Genomic DNA, 17,519 nt, shown 5'->3' with positions numbered 1-17,519 from the left:
TTGGCAATTGTAAATAATGGTGCTAGGAACACTGGAGTGCATGTAACTTTTCGAATTGCTGTTTTTGTTTTTTTTCAGATATATACCCAGGAGTGGAATTGCTGGGTTATATGGTAGTTCTATTTTTAGTTTTTTGATAAACCTCCATACTGTTTTCCACAGTGGCTGCATCAATTTATATCCCCACCAACAGTGTAGGCGGGTTCCCTTTTCTCCACATCCTCGCCAACAATTTGTGTTCTTTTTGATGATAGCCATTCTGGCAGGTATGAGGTGACTGGAGTTAGTGTTCTCATAAAAGAGACCCCACGGAGATTCCTTGCCCTTCCACCAAGTAAGGACACAGAGAGTAGGCGCCGGCCATAAATCAAGAAGAGGCCACTCACCAAAACGCAACCGTACTGGCACCTTGATCCTGGACTTCCAGCCTCCAGAACTGGAAGAAGTAAATTTCTGTTGTTTATAAGCTACCCAATCTGTGGTATTCTGTTATAGCAGCCTGAACAAACCAAGAAGCCAAGTATAAAAAGAGTAGCACAGAGGAAAGTGACCATGAACAAGGAAAAAAATCTTCAGTGAAAAAGAGTATGTGGGGCTTCCCTGGTGGCGCAGTCGTTGGGAGTCCGCCTGCCAATGCAGCGGACATGGATTCATGCCCCGGTCCGGGGAGATCCCACATGCCGCGGAGCGGCTGGGCCCGTGAGCCATGGCCGCTGAGCCTGTGCGTCCGGAGCCTGTGCTCCGCAACGGGAGAGGCCACAACGGTGAGAGGCCTGCATACCGCAAAAAGAAAAAAAAAAAAAAAGAGTATGTGGACTGTGACTTTGTAGATGACTGCAGTGAAGAGAGGTAGTCTGTGGCATACTTTTCTGGCACGAAAGTGAGAGCTAGGGTTTTAGGGAAGAGTGAAGGAGAAGAGTCTGGAAGTACTAGTCAGCAGAAGGAAAGGCAATCACTTTTTCTCTGGGCCCAGTGGTGTTCCATTTAGTATAGCTGCATGACACATCACCCAAAACCTTAGTGGCTTGAAAATAACAATAATCATTATCTCTCATGATTTCTGTGGATCAGGAATTTGGGAGCAGCTTGGCCTGGAAGTTCTGGCTCACTGTCTCTCATGAGGTTGCCCTCAGTAATCCTGTGGGGCTCCAGTCATCAAAAGGCCTGACTAAGGCTAGAGGAAGCACTTTCAAGGTGTCTCACATAGTGGCTGGCAACTTGGTGCAGGCTGTTGGTTTGGGGCCTTAGTTTCTCTCCACATGGGCCTTTCTAAGATGCTGCCTGGCGGGGCCTTCCTCAGAGCCTGTTGATCCAGGAGAGCAAGGTGAAAGCCGCAATGCTTTTTATGACCTAGCCTTGGAAGTTATACAGCGTCGCCTATACCGCATTCTATTGGAGTCAATGGTCAGCTGTGATTCACTCTAGAAAGAGGGGAACAAGTGGTAACTGACTTATAAAACTGAGAAAGCCAACTCCTAAACTGGTAGTGGGGAAAACTGAGACCAACCCAATTTATACCACAGAATCCCCCAAAAGCATAGGAATTGGCAACACCAAAATATGTGCGGAACTGGTGATAAATAAAAAGGGAAGAGGAAGTAGAATAGCAGCTAAGATAAGGAGAACAAGGTCAAAGTTGTTTGAGAAGCAGTTACATACCCTAGATCATCTCACCACCTCCAGGTTACTAGGCAACTATATGTTTTTAAGGTATACAGTGTCTCAAAAAATTTACCACCCTATCTGAGAAAGAAGCTACTGGAGAAACTGCTCACTGAGAGACCAGTAAAGACAAAAAGTGGGATACAAAAAACAGGAAATGGAACCAGGAGAGAAATGAAGGGAACCCCCAAGAAGATGCTGAAGGAAGACCCCAGAATGACAGCTGGAGACAAGATATAGAAGACAACTGTTTAGACAGGGGCATTGCAACTCGAGACAAACCAATTGAGTGCTGATTTCCAAGATCCCTGTTGCCATTTACCTTCTTTTAGTTGAGGATAAAATCCCCCCAGGTGTCTTGCTCAGATTCTTTCCCGTACTTAGTTTGTGAAGCTCTTATTCTCCCTCCATGCTCTGCTGCTTCACTACACAAGTTTCTGCTTTGACTTCCTCCTGAGAGCTGGAAGTAGCCAGAGGAAGTTTAGAAGCAGAAAACACAGAACAGGGCTTCCCTGGTGGCGCAGTGGTTGAGAGTCCGCCTGCCGATGCAGGGGACACGGGTTCTGTGCCCCGGTCCGGGAAGATCCCACGTGCCGCGGAGCGGCTGGGCCCGTGAGCCATGGCCGCTGAGCCTGCGCGTCCAGAGCCTGTGCTCCGCAACGGGAGAGGCCACAACAGTGAGAGGTCCGCGTACCTCAAAAAAAAAACCCAAAAAACACAGAGCAGTCTACTCTCTCTGACCATATTTTTGCTAAATGTCTGTTATCTGGTCCAGGGGCCTAAACTGTGAGGAGCGCTATGCTCTCAGGGCTCCATAAAGCCCTTGCCCCCTGACTTCCTAGAAGAGGTTCTTATAAATGCTCGGGGAACCCGACTGGTGTCATGACCAAATCATGACCCATAGGCTCTGTTCAGTTTATTTTCTCCTAGAAGTTGTTATCTGATACTGGCAATGTCACCCTTCCTTTACACAGGTAGCTTGGTGCTTGCTACTCAGCTTTTCTTCTTTTTCTTTTTTTCTAACTAAGGAATATTGTTTAGGAATACACATGTGAGTGGTAAATCTGTAAATAAGACAAGGGACTGATTAACACAAAATTCAGAGTGATGTGTATCTTTGTGGGGGAGGAAGATAGATGCAACTGAGGAGAAACACAGGGTTTCTATATTCCTTTAATGTTCTATTTCTTAATCTGAGTAATGGGTACATACATATTTATGCTATTCTTTAAATTGCCCATGTAAATATTATATATTCTTCTATATGCGCAATACATTTCATAGTATTTTTAAGTTAATAAAAAATAAACAACTAACAAAAGTAATTCCCTTTTTATTTAAATGTGGCTTGTTGAATGTTGGTTTGACAGAAAGATTTTGGTTTTGATTTGAATCAGTTTTGTAAGATGCAAGTGGCTTGAATGTATTTTTAGCCTAGTAGGAAAGAGCCAAAAGAGAAAAAGAGGATTGAGAAAGGGAAAGGGATAATAATGTTATCTGGGAGAGTAGCATAAGATCCACTGCACAGAACAACTTTAGAGACTGGCAAAATCTAAGGGTACATGTGAAGTAGAAGCTAGTGTTGGGATAAAAAGAAGAGCAAGCTGAGAGAGCGCCTACGTCATTTGCTAAAGGTATTGGGTTTCTAGATTTCATTTCATTAAACCGTGAATTATTTAAATCCACCTTGAGCCAATTTCTGAAATGGGATGCCTTATATTATCTAATGTAGCACTGTAACCTATGGTGTTAAATAAATAAACATACGTAAATTTGACCTGCCATCTCACACCCCTTTCCTATTCCTTTGCTTTAATGATATCACTTAACCTCACAATTTTAGCATTGCTACTTTAAGTAGAAATGCTTTGCTTTTACAAAGATATAAGTAAATGTTTTCTAATAGACTATTGATAGTGTAATTAAATTCAGAGATCATCAAACATGTTGAGACAACGTTTTCCCTTATATAACACTCTTCCTGGAAATTAGACATATTTAGAAACTATATTATCTATTTTATTGAATCTAACAGGCCACAGGAGTATTATTTTTTTAAATCTCTAGTAAGATCATTAGCAGTTTAACATTCAATTATAACAATTCATGGATAAGTGTTAATTCTGCCTACAAAAGAATACAAATTGTGCTCACGGTAATTAGAACTCAATATTAAATATATACAAATTGTAAAATATGTAGTATTTTTTGTGTAGCTAAGTTTGTTGGGGACAGAGAATAGAATACTAATATCAGTGAATATCTTGCCTTGGACCACACAACGGTACATTTAAAAGTAAGTCCAACCCCTGGGAAACAGCATCTGTATGTGATTCAGATCCTAGAAAAGAAGAAGGTCATAGAAGAAAAATATGTGGACTTGAATTCTCAATTCTTTCAAAATGAAGATTATAATTTGAAGGACTTTTTTCAGTGAAAACTTCTCAGAACAAGATGCCTGACCATGTTCAACATGGCTGGAAAAATCCTGGTAGTTATTTCTACTCAGTGAGAAATTCTGTGGAAGAGAAAGTGGTCCAAAGGGAGGAAATGGAAGGTGATGTGTTTGGTTCCATTCCCTAGAAATTGAACCTGAGAAAGAGATTCCCGTACAAGTGACTTGCTGAGGGAGTGCTGCTCTGGGGAAACTTATAAGAGAAGCAGGAAAAGAGAGGCAAAGTAGACACTCATGTGGGTGCAGCTAAAGTTCATCCTGATCCCACAGGGAGCTCTAGAGCATGAATGTCGTCACAGGCACACATGACGACATTCACCTTGAGGCAAGAGGATTGGTCTTTGATACCCTCATATTGGCTTGGGACCACCGGGCGTGGGGTGGTGGGAGAGCACAGGCACAGAATGCTTAACCTTCCAGGCATTGCCACATGTGGCAGCTCCTTTTGGTTGAGGGCAAGTTTCAGTACTAGTGTGCCTCTGTGCCTCTTAGCGGTCAACACTCAGTTGGAGGCAGTGAACTGGCCTGGTAAATGGACTCTGGGAGTTCACCAACAGGATCAACTACAGGTAGTATTTTTATTTGTGTTCTTTTCTCTTTTTTCCTAAGCTGTCACCATTTCCTTCAGTTGCATATTCGAACTCCAGAACATTTTTGGTAGTTGTCATTAATATAATTGTTCAAAATAAAACTGGATTTGATCCCGGGTTCCAGCACCAAAAAGAAAAAAACAAACAAACAAAAATAAGGATTCTAGTGTTTAAACACCTTTTTATTTAGCATCTGGGTTCACTGTTATCCAATACTTTAAAAAAGCAAAATAAAAAGGTTAAATTACTTTTCAGAAAAGTTACCAAAAGTCTTCACTCTGCGTAAGGCATATTGTTGGGTCGATAAGGGAAAAAGCTTTGAGCAAAATAGAAGTGGATTTTTTGTTGTTGTTGTTGCACCTTGCAGCTTGTGGGATCCCCGACCAGGTATTGAACCTAGGCCTTTGGCAGTGAGAGCACCAAGTCCTAACCCCTGGACTGCCAAGGAATTCCCAAAATAGAAGTGAATTTAAATTCTGGCTCTAATATTCACTAGCTGTATGATTGTGTGTAAGTTTCTTCTATGTGTCTCATCTGCTTCTTTATCTGGAAAAAAGAGGAATAGTAATCCCTTCTTAGAATTGTTGTGAGGTTTAAAGAACACATGATAGAGTTCTAATTGTAGTTCTGGTAATAGGGTGGGCCACTTACTTGGACCAACCTTTCCACTAAGAGTAACTAGAAATGCTTTATAAAATATTTTTTGAAAACCTTCTGTAAATTATCAGAGAGATGACAAGATAGTAAGAATTATCAGGCCAGTATCTAAGGAACCCAGAAACACGAGTGAAGTAATGAAGCCGCTTTTGCTTTGAATCTGCCCAAACACTAAGTCTTAGCTTACAAGGCCTGGTGAAGAGAATGACAGAAGATAAAGTCCCAATGTGGAAACCACCTTCTCATAAAGCTGGGCATGAACTTGAAGAAAGCCCATCCCATGCTCTCACCTGTAAGAGATTAGAAGGTGAGTTGGGGAACACAGACTTGAAATGTTGTTATTATAGACCAACCGTTATGCTGCTTTGCAGACCATATTCACACTACCTAGGTGGTCCAAACAAATTTCAATGTGAATTTAGTTTAAAACCATCCTGCAAGTCCTTTTTATATAGAAAATTCCAAGTTAATAAATATAGAAGAAATGATGAAATTGGATATCACAAGTATGAAATAATGGATCTAGACTTGTGCTCTCCAGTACAGTAAGCACACCCACACTTTGCTAAACTTAAATCAATTAAAATTAAAATTCAGTTCCTTAGTCACACTACCACACTTCAAGTGCTCTGTTGACTCTAGTGGCTACCGTATTCACAGCACAGATGTAGAATACTTCCATCAACTTAAAGTTCTATTGGGCAGCCCTAATCAAGACAATGATCATCAGTGGCTGCTATTTCACCACTGGGTGAAATATGAGGATGTTAAGGTAGATGGATTGGCTGACAACATCTAAATCCACCATCAGTTTTAACACACACACACACAAACACACACACACACACACACACTCAAACACATACATTCATTGTGACAAATTTTAAAGACCTTCACAAATTTCCGGAACTCCCTTTAGGATGATGCTACCGTCACTGAGAAACCCTGATCTTTGTCTTGGCTCACGGCTACCTGGAGTAAAGACTATATATCTCCCAATTTCTTTGCAGATAGGTGTGGCCTTGTAACTAATAACTGGCCAATTTTATGTTAATAGAAATGTTCTAAAAGGGAAGGACAGGGGCTTCCCTGGTGGCGCAGTGGTTGAGAGTCCGCCTGCCGATGCAGGGGACACGGGTTCGTGCCCCGGTCCGGGAAGATCCCACATACCACGGAGCGGCTGGGCCTGTGAGCCATGGCCGCTGAGCCTGCACGTCCGGAGCCTGTGCTCTGCAACGGGAGAGGCCACAATGGTGAGAGGCCCGCATACCGCCAAAAAAAAAAAAAAAACAGGGAAGGACATATTCTTCTTGTTTCTGATGGTTGGGATATGTTATGTAGGCCTAAATGGCAGGAGCTGGAGCTGTGTTGGATGAAAGACATATATTGAGGATGAAGAACAAATCTGAGTACCTGAAGTACTGAGTAAAGTACTGGAATGCTTACACTTACGTGAAAGAAATAAACTTTAACATTATTTTAACCACTTTGTTTTGGATTTCTGTCACTCAAGCTGAACCTAACCCTAACTAAAACAGGTAGATACTTTTATCATCTCTGTTTTACAGATGGGAAAACAGAGGCTAACTTGACTGCCCAAGGTCATACAGCTAGTAAGTAACAGACTTGGGATTTGAAATTGGACCGTCTAATTTAAGAACTTATGCTCTTACTGACCATGATATTTTATCCCTGCTACTAGATAAAGGGGAGACTACTGGAACAGGAGGAACTGATGATATATATATTTTTTTACATTTTATTTATTTGTTTATTTTTGGCTGCATTGAGTCTTTGTTGCTGTGCGCAGGCTCTCTCTAGTTGCGGTGGGCGGGGGCTACTCTTCGTTGTGGTGTGCGGGCTTCTCATTGCAGTGGCTTCTCTTATTGCAGAGCACAGGCTCTAGGTGCATGTGCTTCAGTAGTTGTGGCACGTGGGCTCAGTAGTTATGGCACGCAGGCTTAGTTGCTCTGCGGCATGTGTGATCTTCCCAGACCAGGGCTCGAACCCATGTCCCCTGCACTGGCAGGTGGATTCTTAACCACTGTGCCACCAGGGATGTCCCAACTGATGATATTTTAAGTATGAGATAATTGTTGGAACAAATTTCTCAGGGGATGATGGGGACAGTAATGAGAACTGCTTATGTTTCAAAGCTTAGAAAGAAATTACACTCACATTTAGTTTAACATATTATTTAGCTGTACTTCAGGAATTCTTTTCCAAAAGAGCAAGCCCATCCTTTTGGCTTCTGTTATGTTTATGAAGTAAGTTATTTTAATGATGTATAATTTTAAAATCTTCACTTCATAACATTTAAATGGATATTGCTTATAATTCAACACAATTTGCTGTAAAATCAAGGTTCATGTTTCCCCTTCTGCTCAATATACAGACTCAATAGCCTGTGTTTCTGTTTACAAAGTTTCTAGGGATTAATTTAATTTTCTCATGAACATACATTTTGAGGACAACATATAGGTGACTTGCTATGACATAGGCCCTTTCTTTATGGGCAAAGAATTGTTAACTAAGTTAGAATCTAATGAATGGAGGGTTCAAATAAGCTAGTCACTGAATTTGGGTTAAAATACAGGCAGTGTGGCACATGCAAAATTCCCTTTGGGAAGCCCAAAAAGACACCTCAAAGACACAAAGCAGCTGCAGAGGCGCATTGTGTTATTTCTTACTTGAGCAAATCTATAAATACCAGAGATTTATTAATTATGTTTATCGCAGAACTACTGCTTACCTGGCGGTAGTTTAATCTAAGTAATACCAAGAGGTGCTGCTACAAGGAAGAAATATATTTGAAATGGTTCTTGTCGGTTCATTCTATTTAATTTTTAATTTTAACTATTTGACTAGGTAAGTCACATGATTCAAATGTGAAGAAATATATTTTATTATTTTTGAATTGGTCAATTCCTGAAGAGTTTTGCGTTTGATGATGAATTTCTATATGGAATCAGGCCAACATTGGTCCTTTCAGAAGTATTCAGTAAGCACTGACATTTTAACAAGCACTAAAAGAGTCCGGCTTTTCACTTGTAGGGGTTGTTAAAATTTCTGGTTTGAAGACTGCCTTCATGATCTGGCCATATCTTCTTATTGCACTTTTCTGTACTTAATATTTTTCCTTAGAAATGGCTCAAATTTTTTTTTTTACTACTTTGGCCTCCTCCCTAAGCAAATCCTTGAAATCTTGGATATGAATTACATTTTCATATGTACATAAGAAAATGTACTTATTTCATAAGTACATTTTCATGAAGTACATTTTATTTTTTTTATTTTTTTATTTTTTATTTTTTTGTGGTATGCGGGCCTCTCACTGTTGTGGCCTCTCCGGTTGCGGAGCACAGGCTCCGGACGCGCAGGCTCAGCGGCCATGGCTCATGGGCCTAGCCGTTCCGCGGCATGTGGGATCTTCCCGGACTGGGGCACGAACCCGTGTCCCCTGCATCGGCAAGCGGACTCTTAACCACTGTGCCACCAAGGAAGCCCATGAAGTACATTTTAATGCACAGAGGCAAAAATCTGTATTTTTGCCTCTGTGCATTAAAATGTACACTATACATCTGTCTCTCCCCCAAAACTACCTCATGGACACAGAATTGTGCTGTGCAATCCCCCGTCAAGGAAAGACTTGTTGGTCAGCTGCCAGGAGTGTGGTCAGCAGACAGCTGTCAGCTGTGAGCTCCTTCTAGGCTAGGTCTGCAGATGCCACCTCACCTGAGGTCACATCCTCACAGGGCAGCCTGAACCGGGATTCCATGAGGTTGGGGGGAGAGAGAGAGAGAGAGAGAGGGAGGGAGAGAGAGAGAGAGAGAGAGAGAGAGAGAGCGGGAGGGAGGGAGGGAGAGAGAGAGAGGCACTGGGGTACTAAGGCCTGGCCATCTCAGTCTGATGCATGTCAACTCTGATCTGCAATATTTCCTCCAGAGCTTCCCCACTGGAGTGGCTAAGGCTTTGCCAAACCTGCTTTGTATTTTGATTTCCTCTCTGCCCAATCCCACTTCACCCCTTTCCTTTCTCGTGTTGATTCCAAATAAGCAACTTGTACCTCCATCTCTATCTCAGCATGTTTCCAAAGAACCCAACCTACAATACCATGCTTGAGAAAATACTGTCCTAAATCATATTTTTAGGACAAGTGTCAAAAGGTCTTTATAAAGACTTTGAAATAAAGCATGCAATTTAAAAATAAAGGCCATGGAGTTCCCTGGTGGAGCAGTGGTTAAGAATACGCCTGCCAGTGCAGGGGACACTGGTTCGAGCCCTGGTCCAGGAAGATCTCACATGCTGGAGCAACTAAGCCCGTGCACCACAACTACTGAGCCTGTACTCTAGAGCCCGCAAGCCACAGCTACTGAAGCCCCGTGCACCTAGAGCCCATGCTCCACAACAAGAGAAGCCACCGCAATGAGAAGCCCGTGCGCTGCAACAAAGAGTAGCTCCCACTCGCCTCAACTACAGAAAGCCCGTGCATAGCAACGAAGACCCAACTCAGATATAAATAAATAAATAAATAAAAATAAAGGCCATGAATATGATTTTATGTGATTGAAAGTAACGTGGCTTTTATACAAGGTGTCTAAAACTCAGTGCAATTTTAAGTCATCTAGTAAATGTTAGATGTACTACTTGGAAGTTATAAAAGTATAAGAGCTGTTCAGATGATGGTTGAAAATCAAACTAAAAAATTATTGTAATGGATTAAAGAAAAAGGAATTTTAAATCCCAGGACAAATGCTGTTTAAAAATGAGACTAAATTATATTCTTCTATCATTTTATTTACAAATTAAGCCTCTGTATGAAAAAATTCAAATATATCACAGAATTTTGATTCCTTTCTGAAATCTCCTGCATACAAAGAAATGAGCAGAAGAGAAACTGCTAGTTCATTCAGTAAATACCTGAAACCACTGTAACAGAATCCTGTTTGAAATCCATAGGTATAACAATTATTATTGCTCAAATTTCGTGATTTAGGAAAACTTTGTCTTACTGCCAGACAATTCTGGATCTAAATTAGTCAGAATACACATGAATCAGTAGAGCACTGTTTAAGACCAATAACAGGGGATGTCTTAAAGGATAAATGGTTCAGCAAAATCTTAAAATACTGAGACAGATTGTGGTAAAACTGTTAGTATTCAGAGAATACTTATTTAAGTCTCCTGGGTTACCTTTCATATCTAAGCGTTGAATAAAGATACTTATGTCCTAAAACTTGCCCCACAGTAAGAATTATGTGGGTTATTTGTTAAATTGACTCCTATACCTTTTCCCTAGAATGGATTCCAATTCAGTTGGCTTGGTGCAGGGCCTAGGAATCTGTATCATTAACACAGTCCCGTATTTCCTATAGTCAGACAAGTTTGAGAAACAGCTCATTAAGACATCTATATTTGGGCTTCCCTGGTGGCGCAGTGGTTGAGAGTCCGCCTGCCGATGCAGGGGACACGGGTTCGTGCCCCGGTCCGGGAAGATCCCACAGGCCGTGGAGCGGCTGGGTCCGTGAGCCATGGCCGCTGAACCTGCGCGTCGGGAGCCTGCGCTCCGCAACGGGAGAGGCCACAACAGTGAGAGGCCCGCGTACCGCAAAAAAAAAAAAAAAAAAGACATCTATATTTAAAACATCAAAGCTGCTTTTAACAGTCATCCACGGCTGCTTTAAGGGCTGTGATGTGTATTCAGGGACACCTGAATCCGTATTTGCATGCAACCAGCTATAGCACTGTTAACAAGCCAACAGTGTCTGCATTCTATGACTGTGTGGTCTGGTTAGCTTCATTCTGTTCCAAGAACATACTTTCCCCAAATCCTGGTCAGCTGTCTGGCAAAGTAAGTTACATGTTGCAAACAGAACTGAGAGCTCCTGGATTGAAAAATTCAAATCTATCACCACTGCTAGAAAAGTGCACATTTAAAAATCAAACAAACAAAAATGTGATCATTTTACTAGGTAAAATTCAAAAGCACTTTAAAACCACCACTATACATATCTTAGTGCGAAACTACTTTAAATAAATAGAAATCCCTTAAGTGTAATGTTTTTGGTAAACATTATTTAAGTATGATATACATACAGGGAAGTGCTTGAATCATGTGTGTGAATTTTTACAAAATGAACACACCCATGTATGGCGGGATCCACAAGAATCAAAACATTACCAACACCCTAGAAGGCCCCCATATTCCACCATCTTGATGACACTCCCTTCCCCACATGTGTAACTGCTATCCTGACTTCAAACACCATATATTAGTTTTATGCTTTTGAATTCTATATAAATGGAATCATACAGTGTACTTTCTTTTGTTTAGCTTCTTTAAACGTTATTAGTGAGGTTCATTCATGTTGTTGCATTAACTCTCACGTCTCTATAGTATTTCACTGTGTGAATATACCACAACCCACTTATCCATTCTTCCATACTACCATTTAGGTACTTTCCAGTTTGGGGCTATTACGAACAGTGCTGCTATAAACGTTTTGGGTCATATCTTCTGGTTGTGAACATGTATGTATGCATTTCTATTGTGTATTAGGTATTACTAACTCAACTTTGTAGATACCACCCAAAGTAGTTCTCCAAAGTGGCTGTAGAATTTTATGCTCCCACCAAAAATGTATGAGTTCTGGTTGCTCCACATCTGTATCAACACTTGGTATTCTCTGTCCTTTCCATTTTAGTCGTTCTAGTGTATATAAAATTGTATCTTGTGGTAATTTTAATTCACATTTCCCTGATGACTAGAAGCTGACCATCATTATTCAACGATTTTGTGAGGTGCCTGTTCAGGTCTTTCATCCATTTATGTCATCATTTATCTTTTTTTTGACTTGGAGTTCTTCATATATTCTGGATATAAATCCTTAATAAGGTATTTATAATTGTTTATGTTTTTACTCCTCCCCACTTTAAAGACTTCTGTTATATAATTTTGGTAAAAATGGCTATTTCTAGACTCACCTTCCTAAACTCTGGCTCAAACTCAACAGTTTCTCAAACACATTTTCCTTCTAAGAATGACTTGAGTCATGACAATGTCCACAAGCACCTTGGCTAGCCAGTCATTTCTCCCTACTTTTCTTCTGATTACTTTATCTGTCTCACATTTATAAACCCAACTTCTTGGTTCTGAATGAAAAGTACATAATAAGGAAAAGATATACAGTATGATTGAGTACAAAGAGACACTAGAAATCAGGGGGTCTGAATTCTGATATTAAGTGGCTGTGTGACACTGGGCAAATCAGTTAAACTTCCACTTCTCTTCTGTATTATGAGGGGGTTGGAATATATGATCAAAATCCCCACTAATCCAAGAACCTGCTTTACTTTCAGAAGCACTAAACCCCACATCTGCCTATTTATAATCATAATTGGTGTGTGTACTATCTGCTCTTTAAAAGACATCTTTTCTCTTTGAAGAGATGCTCTTTTAAAAACTCTTTTCAAAGAGTGTCCCGATCCTTTTACAGGGTGCTTCTTTATGTTGCAGAACAATGGCTTTTCAGTTACTGATTGAACAATCTTTTTTTCCTGTGTCTTAAGAGCCCTGAAGCAGATGCTATGAGTTCCCCACCCAAATCTCTTCAGCCATGAGTACCATTTCAGTGCCCACCAGCTGACCTCCCAACTGCCAGCACCTAAATCTCTTTGCAGAGGGTTTCCTGTGGCCACCAGAGCCTGATCTACTTATCCTCATGTGCTGGGCACTGACTCTGTCTTTGTGGGAACAGCCTTCAGTGGATGACTGACAGCAGGTGGCTGTCAATCAATGATGCTGAAAGGACGCTAGTTCCTTTGCACCCCAGGTGGAATATAACGAGGTGCATATTTTTCAGTTGTTCCCACAACTCCCCAGCAGGATGGTGCTCCAAAATGTTGACTTGCTTGATACGAACACGTATTGGCTTCCTTCAGTTCTGTCTTAATTCTCTATTCCCCTACTGGTGCTTTCCTAGGATCTCATCCCAAATAAACTGTCTGCACGCAAATACATGTCTCAGTGTCAACTTCTGGGGGAACTCGAACTAAAAGGGAGCCCTTAGAACAACTTCAGAGGCATTTTATCACACCTCACCTGGGAAAATTGGTTCCCTTCTTCATACTCTTATATTGTGGCAATACATTAAAACTAATAACCTGAAAATATTGGATTATTACCAAAAAATAAAAATCACCCATTCTATAATGAATAAGCTTTCTCATGAATTTTTAAGTATTTCTCTACATAAAGTTGGTAGAGTTTTTCATTTCACACTGCTTCTTACTCCTTTAGAAATTGTTAAAAATACACTTAAGGAAATAAAAAACATGTTGCTACATTGGATCTTAAATAATTTGGCTTGCAGAATTACGAATTACAAAGCTTTAGTTCATTTGCCAAAAGTAGAGATGAGTACACTGATTTCCTTTCATTTATAAGTCTACTTTTAGAAACCATTCATTTTTTCAATTTAAAGTAATATTCAGAATGCTATGGGATTCCATGTACTATATTTCCAAATCACAGTGGTACATGATTATAGGACTTTTTGCAGTCTATAGTGAGGGTGCCAACTCAATTTCATGATCTTAAGTAACAATCTATAAAGAGGGAAATGAAAAACTTTGAAGTTCATACTGAAAACAAGCCGAAATATAATAAGGTGGCACGTTTTTTTAGCAGATCTTGCCACACCCACAAAAAAAAGGAAAAATGTTAATTTAAATCCACTTTTTATTCTTTCATAGATTTTAACAATTATACACAACTTTTAACATAAAGATAGTGAAACCTCAAGGATAAGAAGGCAATACATATGACCTCTTCTATTCGTTCGTCAGGATGGAAGGAAGTTTCCAAAGGGTACAATGTGTGAGATTTAACACTGGAAAAATACATATGAAACTTGTTAACTGGCTCCACTTAGGATCAGGCACAGCACAATAAATATAGAACTGCATCATCTTTTTAAAAGACTGTTGTTAACTTTAACACATTCTTACTAAAGAAATATGATCAGTGACCAATGTGAAATTCTACAACATATGGGTGAAGGGACACTTACAGTGAGGCTCTGAGCAAAATTTCTCTAGCATGTTCACACCCATACATCAACATTCTTAAAAAGGAGTAAGAATGTATATTGCAAATTCAGAAAAACACAAAAGAAACTTGGTCAAACTTTCTTCGTCATATCGTTCATTACTAACACAATCCTAGTTTGCTGGTAGGTTTAAGGTAGGAATTGAAAGTTTTTGAAATTCTTTTAATTTCCACTGGTCTTAGGGCCTCTGGGTAGGAGGCCACATTGGAAAGCAAACTGATTCAGCAGCACCATTACATCCACGTCTCAACAAATCACTGCACAATTTTTATCTACCAATATTCTGAAAGGTTAAAAAAAGATACATGGCAGAATACTTATCCTGAACAGCAGGCCACTGTAAGAACATGTAATCTGCAAGGATTTAAACAAACATAGCTGAATTCTCTAACTGCATCTTTCCTTAACAGACCAAAAGAAATACATTACCTAATGTGCCTTATCATACAAACACAGAAACTTTTATTTTAAAACATATACTTAAAAGATAGGAAGAAATGATCTTTTTTTCACATGACCCAGATTCTGTTATCAGCAGATATAAGAATTAACTTCATCCCTATGAAACAGAATGGAAACTGTTATGCTGCTACAGCTACAGGTATTCTGAGAAATCTTTTGAGCCAGTGAATCAAAAACCATGTGAAAGAATAATATTTTTTACAATCAGGAAGCTGGTTGTTCAAAAATTCAATTAGCAAACAAACAAACATGTGACACATGTCATTATCTTGTAAAAACATAGTGCCACTCTGGCCCCAAGAATCACTAAAGCCCAGCTGGTCCTTAAAGGTGCAAACAGCCTTTAACCACTACTAAATATCTTCTCTGTGGCATTTTACTGCCTATCACGTTGCCACATGATTCTTAGAAGCTTAGGGTTCTACGATGTTTGAGGAAAAAAAAGAGGGTGTGATGTGGATCAAGTTCTCGGTGATTGTTTTAAACATAATTTTAAAAAGAATTTCCTAGTAATGTAGTATAATAGTCCTTGATAGCGAATTTTTCCTAGTGAAGTAAAATAGGCTTTAACAAGATGATGTTAATCTAAGTTTGATCACCTGGCTTCTTTTTCACTTTTTTAGAGGTCACTGATTCATCTATTGTGCTGAGTCCCACAAATGCCTGCTTTAAAAACAGTACAGTTCTCAACAGTTTCCCACAAATATTCTTGATTTATACTGGGGGAAGCAACACATAATAGAAACATTAATTATTCACGTTTTAAAAAAGTAAGTATTTCCTACAAAGCAGGTTACTTAGCAAAATGCTAAGCTGCAAATAACTTTACCAGACAGATGTTGAGTCATTTCACAATGAACCTGACAAAATGTATAGAAGTCTGGCCTTCCATTCCAAAGCCATTGCAAAGAGAGTACACGCGGTAGTCCTGTTTACAATTTAATGGCGATGAGGAAAGGGCAAACCTAGGACAAGGAGAGACGTCATCGTACATACACGTTTACAGTAGTGTAGCCATTGTATATCCTATTTACTACATTCACCACTTTGGAGAAAGGATCAGGGAGGCCCTTCAAACACTGGAACAAAGGAATGTTTGTTTTATATAAGACCTACCAAATAAACAGGGAAACAAATGATAACACACATAGGCACTAGTCTCAAAGCTGCACAATAATGAAGCAAAGGGTTTGAGATGAGAAATTTAGGAAAATATACACATATGAGAGCTTGCTGAGGAAAAGGAGGAAAGAAATCACAGTTCTAATCTTCAAGGCTACGGAATGCATTCTGCATGTCTTCAAGAAGCTGTGCATAGTCGGCCTTGATCTTTGCCTCACCATCTTTCACTGGATCCTGAAAGAAGACATGACAGAATTCAATTTACCTTTGGAAAATAATTTTCAGAACACATAGTGAGTTATTTATATTTACTATATTTGAGTACTAGGTTGAGGTACACTGGTAAAACACAGGCAGGAGGCAGAATTAACCTTATTTTTCTTTTTTCCTTTAAGGGTAGAAATGTATAAAGTAGTCGTTCAACCAAACAGAAGACAAAATTTCCGTTTTGTGTCTTGCTTGCTAACTGTATTCAACAACCAATGGATTTACCCTCAATGATATGCAAAATATTAGGGAATTACGCAGCAATGTGTATTAGATGCATTTCTCTCTGTGTATATGATAGTTGGAATTTAATCAAAACAGAATTTACTATTCAAGGTCTGGTAGTATCACCTTGGGACGGGGGGAGTAAAATTTCTAAAATAACCTCAAAATGCACCCCATTTAAAATCTGTGTGGAAAGCAACTTAATTGAGTAAAATGTATGAAAGAAACCTTAAAGCGTTTAAGCCCTCTGATCCAATCATTCCACTTCTGAGAACATATACTAGGAAAATACACAAAACCAACTACATGAACAAAGTTGTCCATACCAACAACTGGAAATTTCCTAAATGCCTAAGAATAGGAAAATATTATTCTCCAGCCACAAAATAGTGCTATAGAAAAATACTTAATGATATTAAAGAACAACTGAAATGTTAATTTGATACAATATACCTGTAAACAGAAAAAAGACAGCACCTTTAGTTATACTACCAGAAGTCATCACTATTATTGCATATATTTTTTTATCATCTTCCTATGAATGTATAATTTTAAAAAATAAAATTTGGATCAAATTACATATGGAATTTCTTTGCAACCAACTTTTTTCACTAATTATACCATAAGCGTTTCCCTGTGTCTTTGGATATTCTTTGAAAAAAAGATGTTAAGCCTTTATAATATTTTTGCTGTAATGTACATGCCACAATGGCTCCGTTCACTTTTGGATGACATTTAAAAGTTTAATATACAATCTTTTACATACATCCATATCAAAATCTCTAATTATTTCCTTGGGTTATATGTTTTGAAATGGAAAGACAGGACTCAAAGGGTGTGAATATTTTAAAATCCTTGATACAGTGAGTGTCTATACAAATTTACTTCCAATCTATAATGCAAACACTATATATAGTGTATAACATACACATTCAGAGAATCACTCTTAATTTCTCAGTAGGAGATTAG

General features: G+C 39.3%; 1 protein-coding gene across 2 annotated transcripts in view; it reads right to left on the bottom strand.

Annotated features, from left to right (window-relative positions):
• Positions 1–14,086: 14,086 nt before the first annotated feature.
• The window catches only part of ATP6V1A (ATPase H+ transporting V1 subunit A), a 55,814-nt gene continuing 52,381 nt past the window's right edge, over positions 14,087–17,519 (bottom strand). For both annotated transcript variants that reach the window (XM_027104968.1, XM_027104978.1), the window contains exon 15: positions 14,087–16,292. In XM_027104968.1, coding sequence (XP_026960769.1) covers positions 16,200–16,292 — 93 coding nt within the window. In that variant the 3' untranslated portion in view covers positions 14,087–16,199. The remainder of the gene's footprint in view (positions 16,293–17,519) is intronic.

This window comes from Aethalodelphis obliquidens, unplaced genomic scaffold (genome assembly GCF_003676395.1).
Source record: "Aethalodelphis obliquidens isolate GAN/ISIS:26980383/991018 unplaced genomic scaffold, ASM367639v1 scaffold1, whole genome shotgun sequence".
Lineage (NCBI taxonomy): Eukaryota > Metazoa > Chordata > Mammalia > Artiodactyla > Delphinidae > Aethalodelphis > Aethalodelphis obliquidens.
Note: the sequence above shows the minus strand (reverse complement) of the source record. Positions and strands in the feature narration are given on the sequence as shown.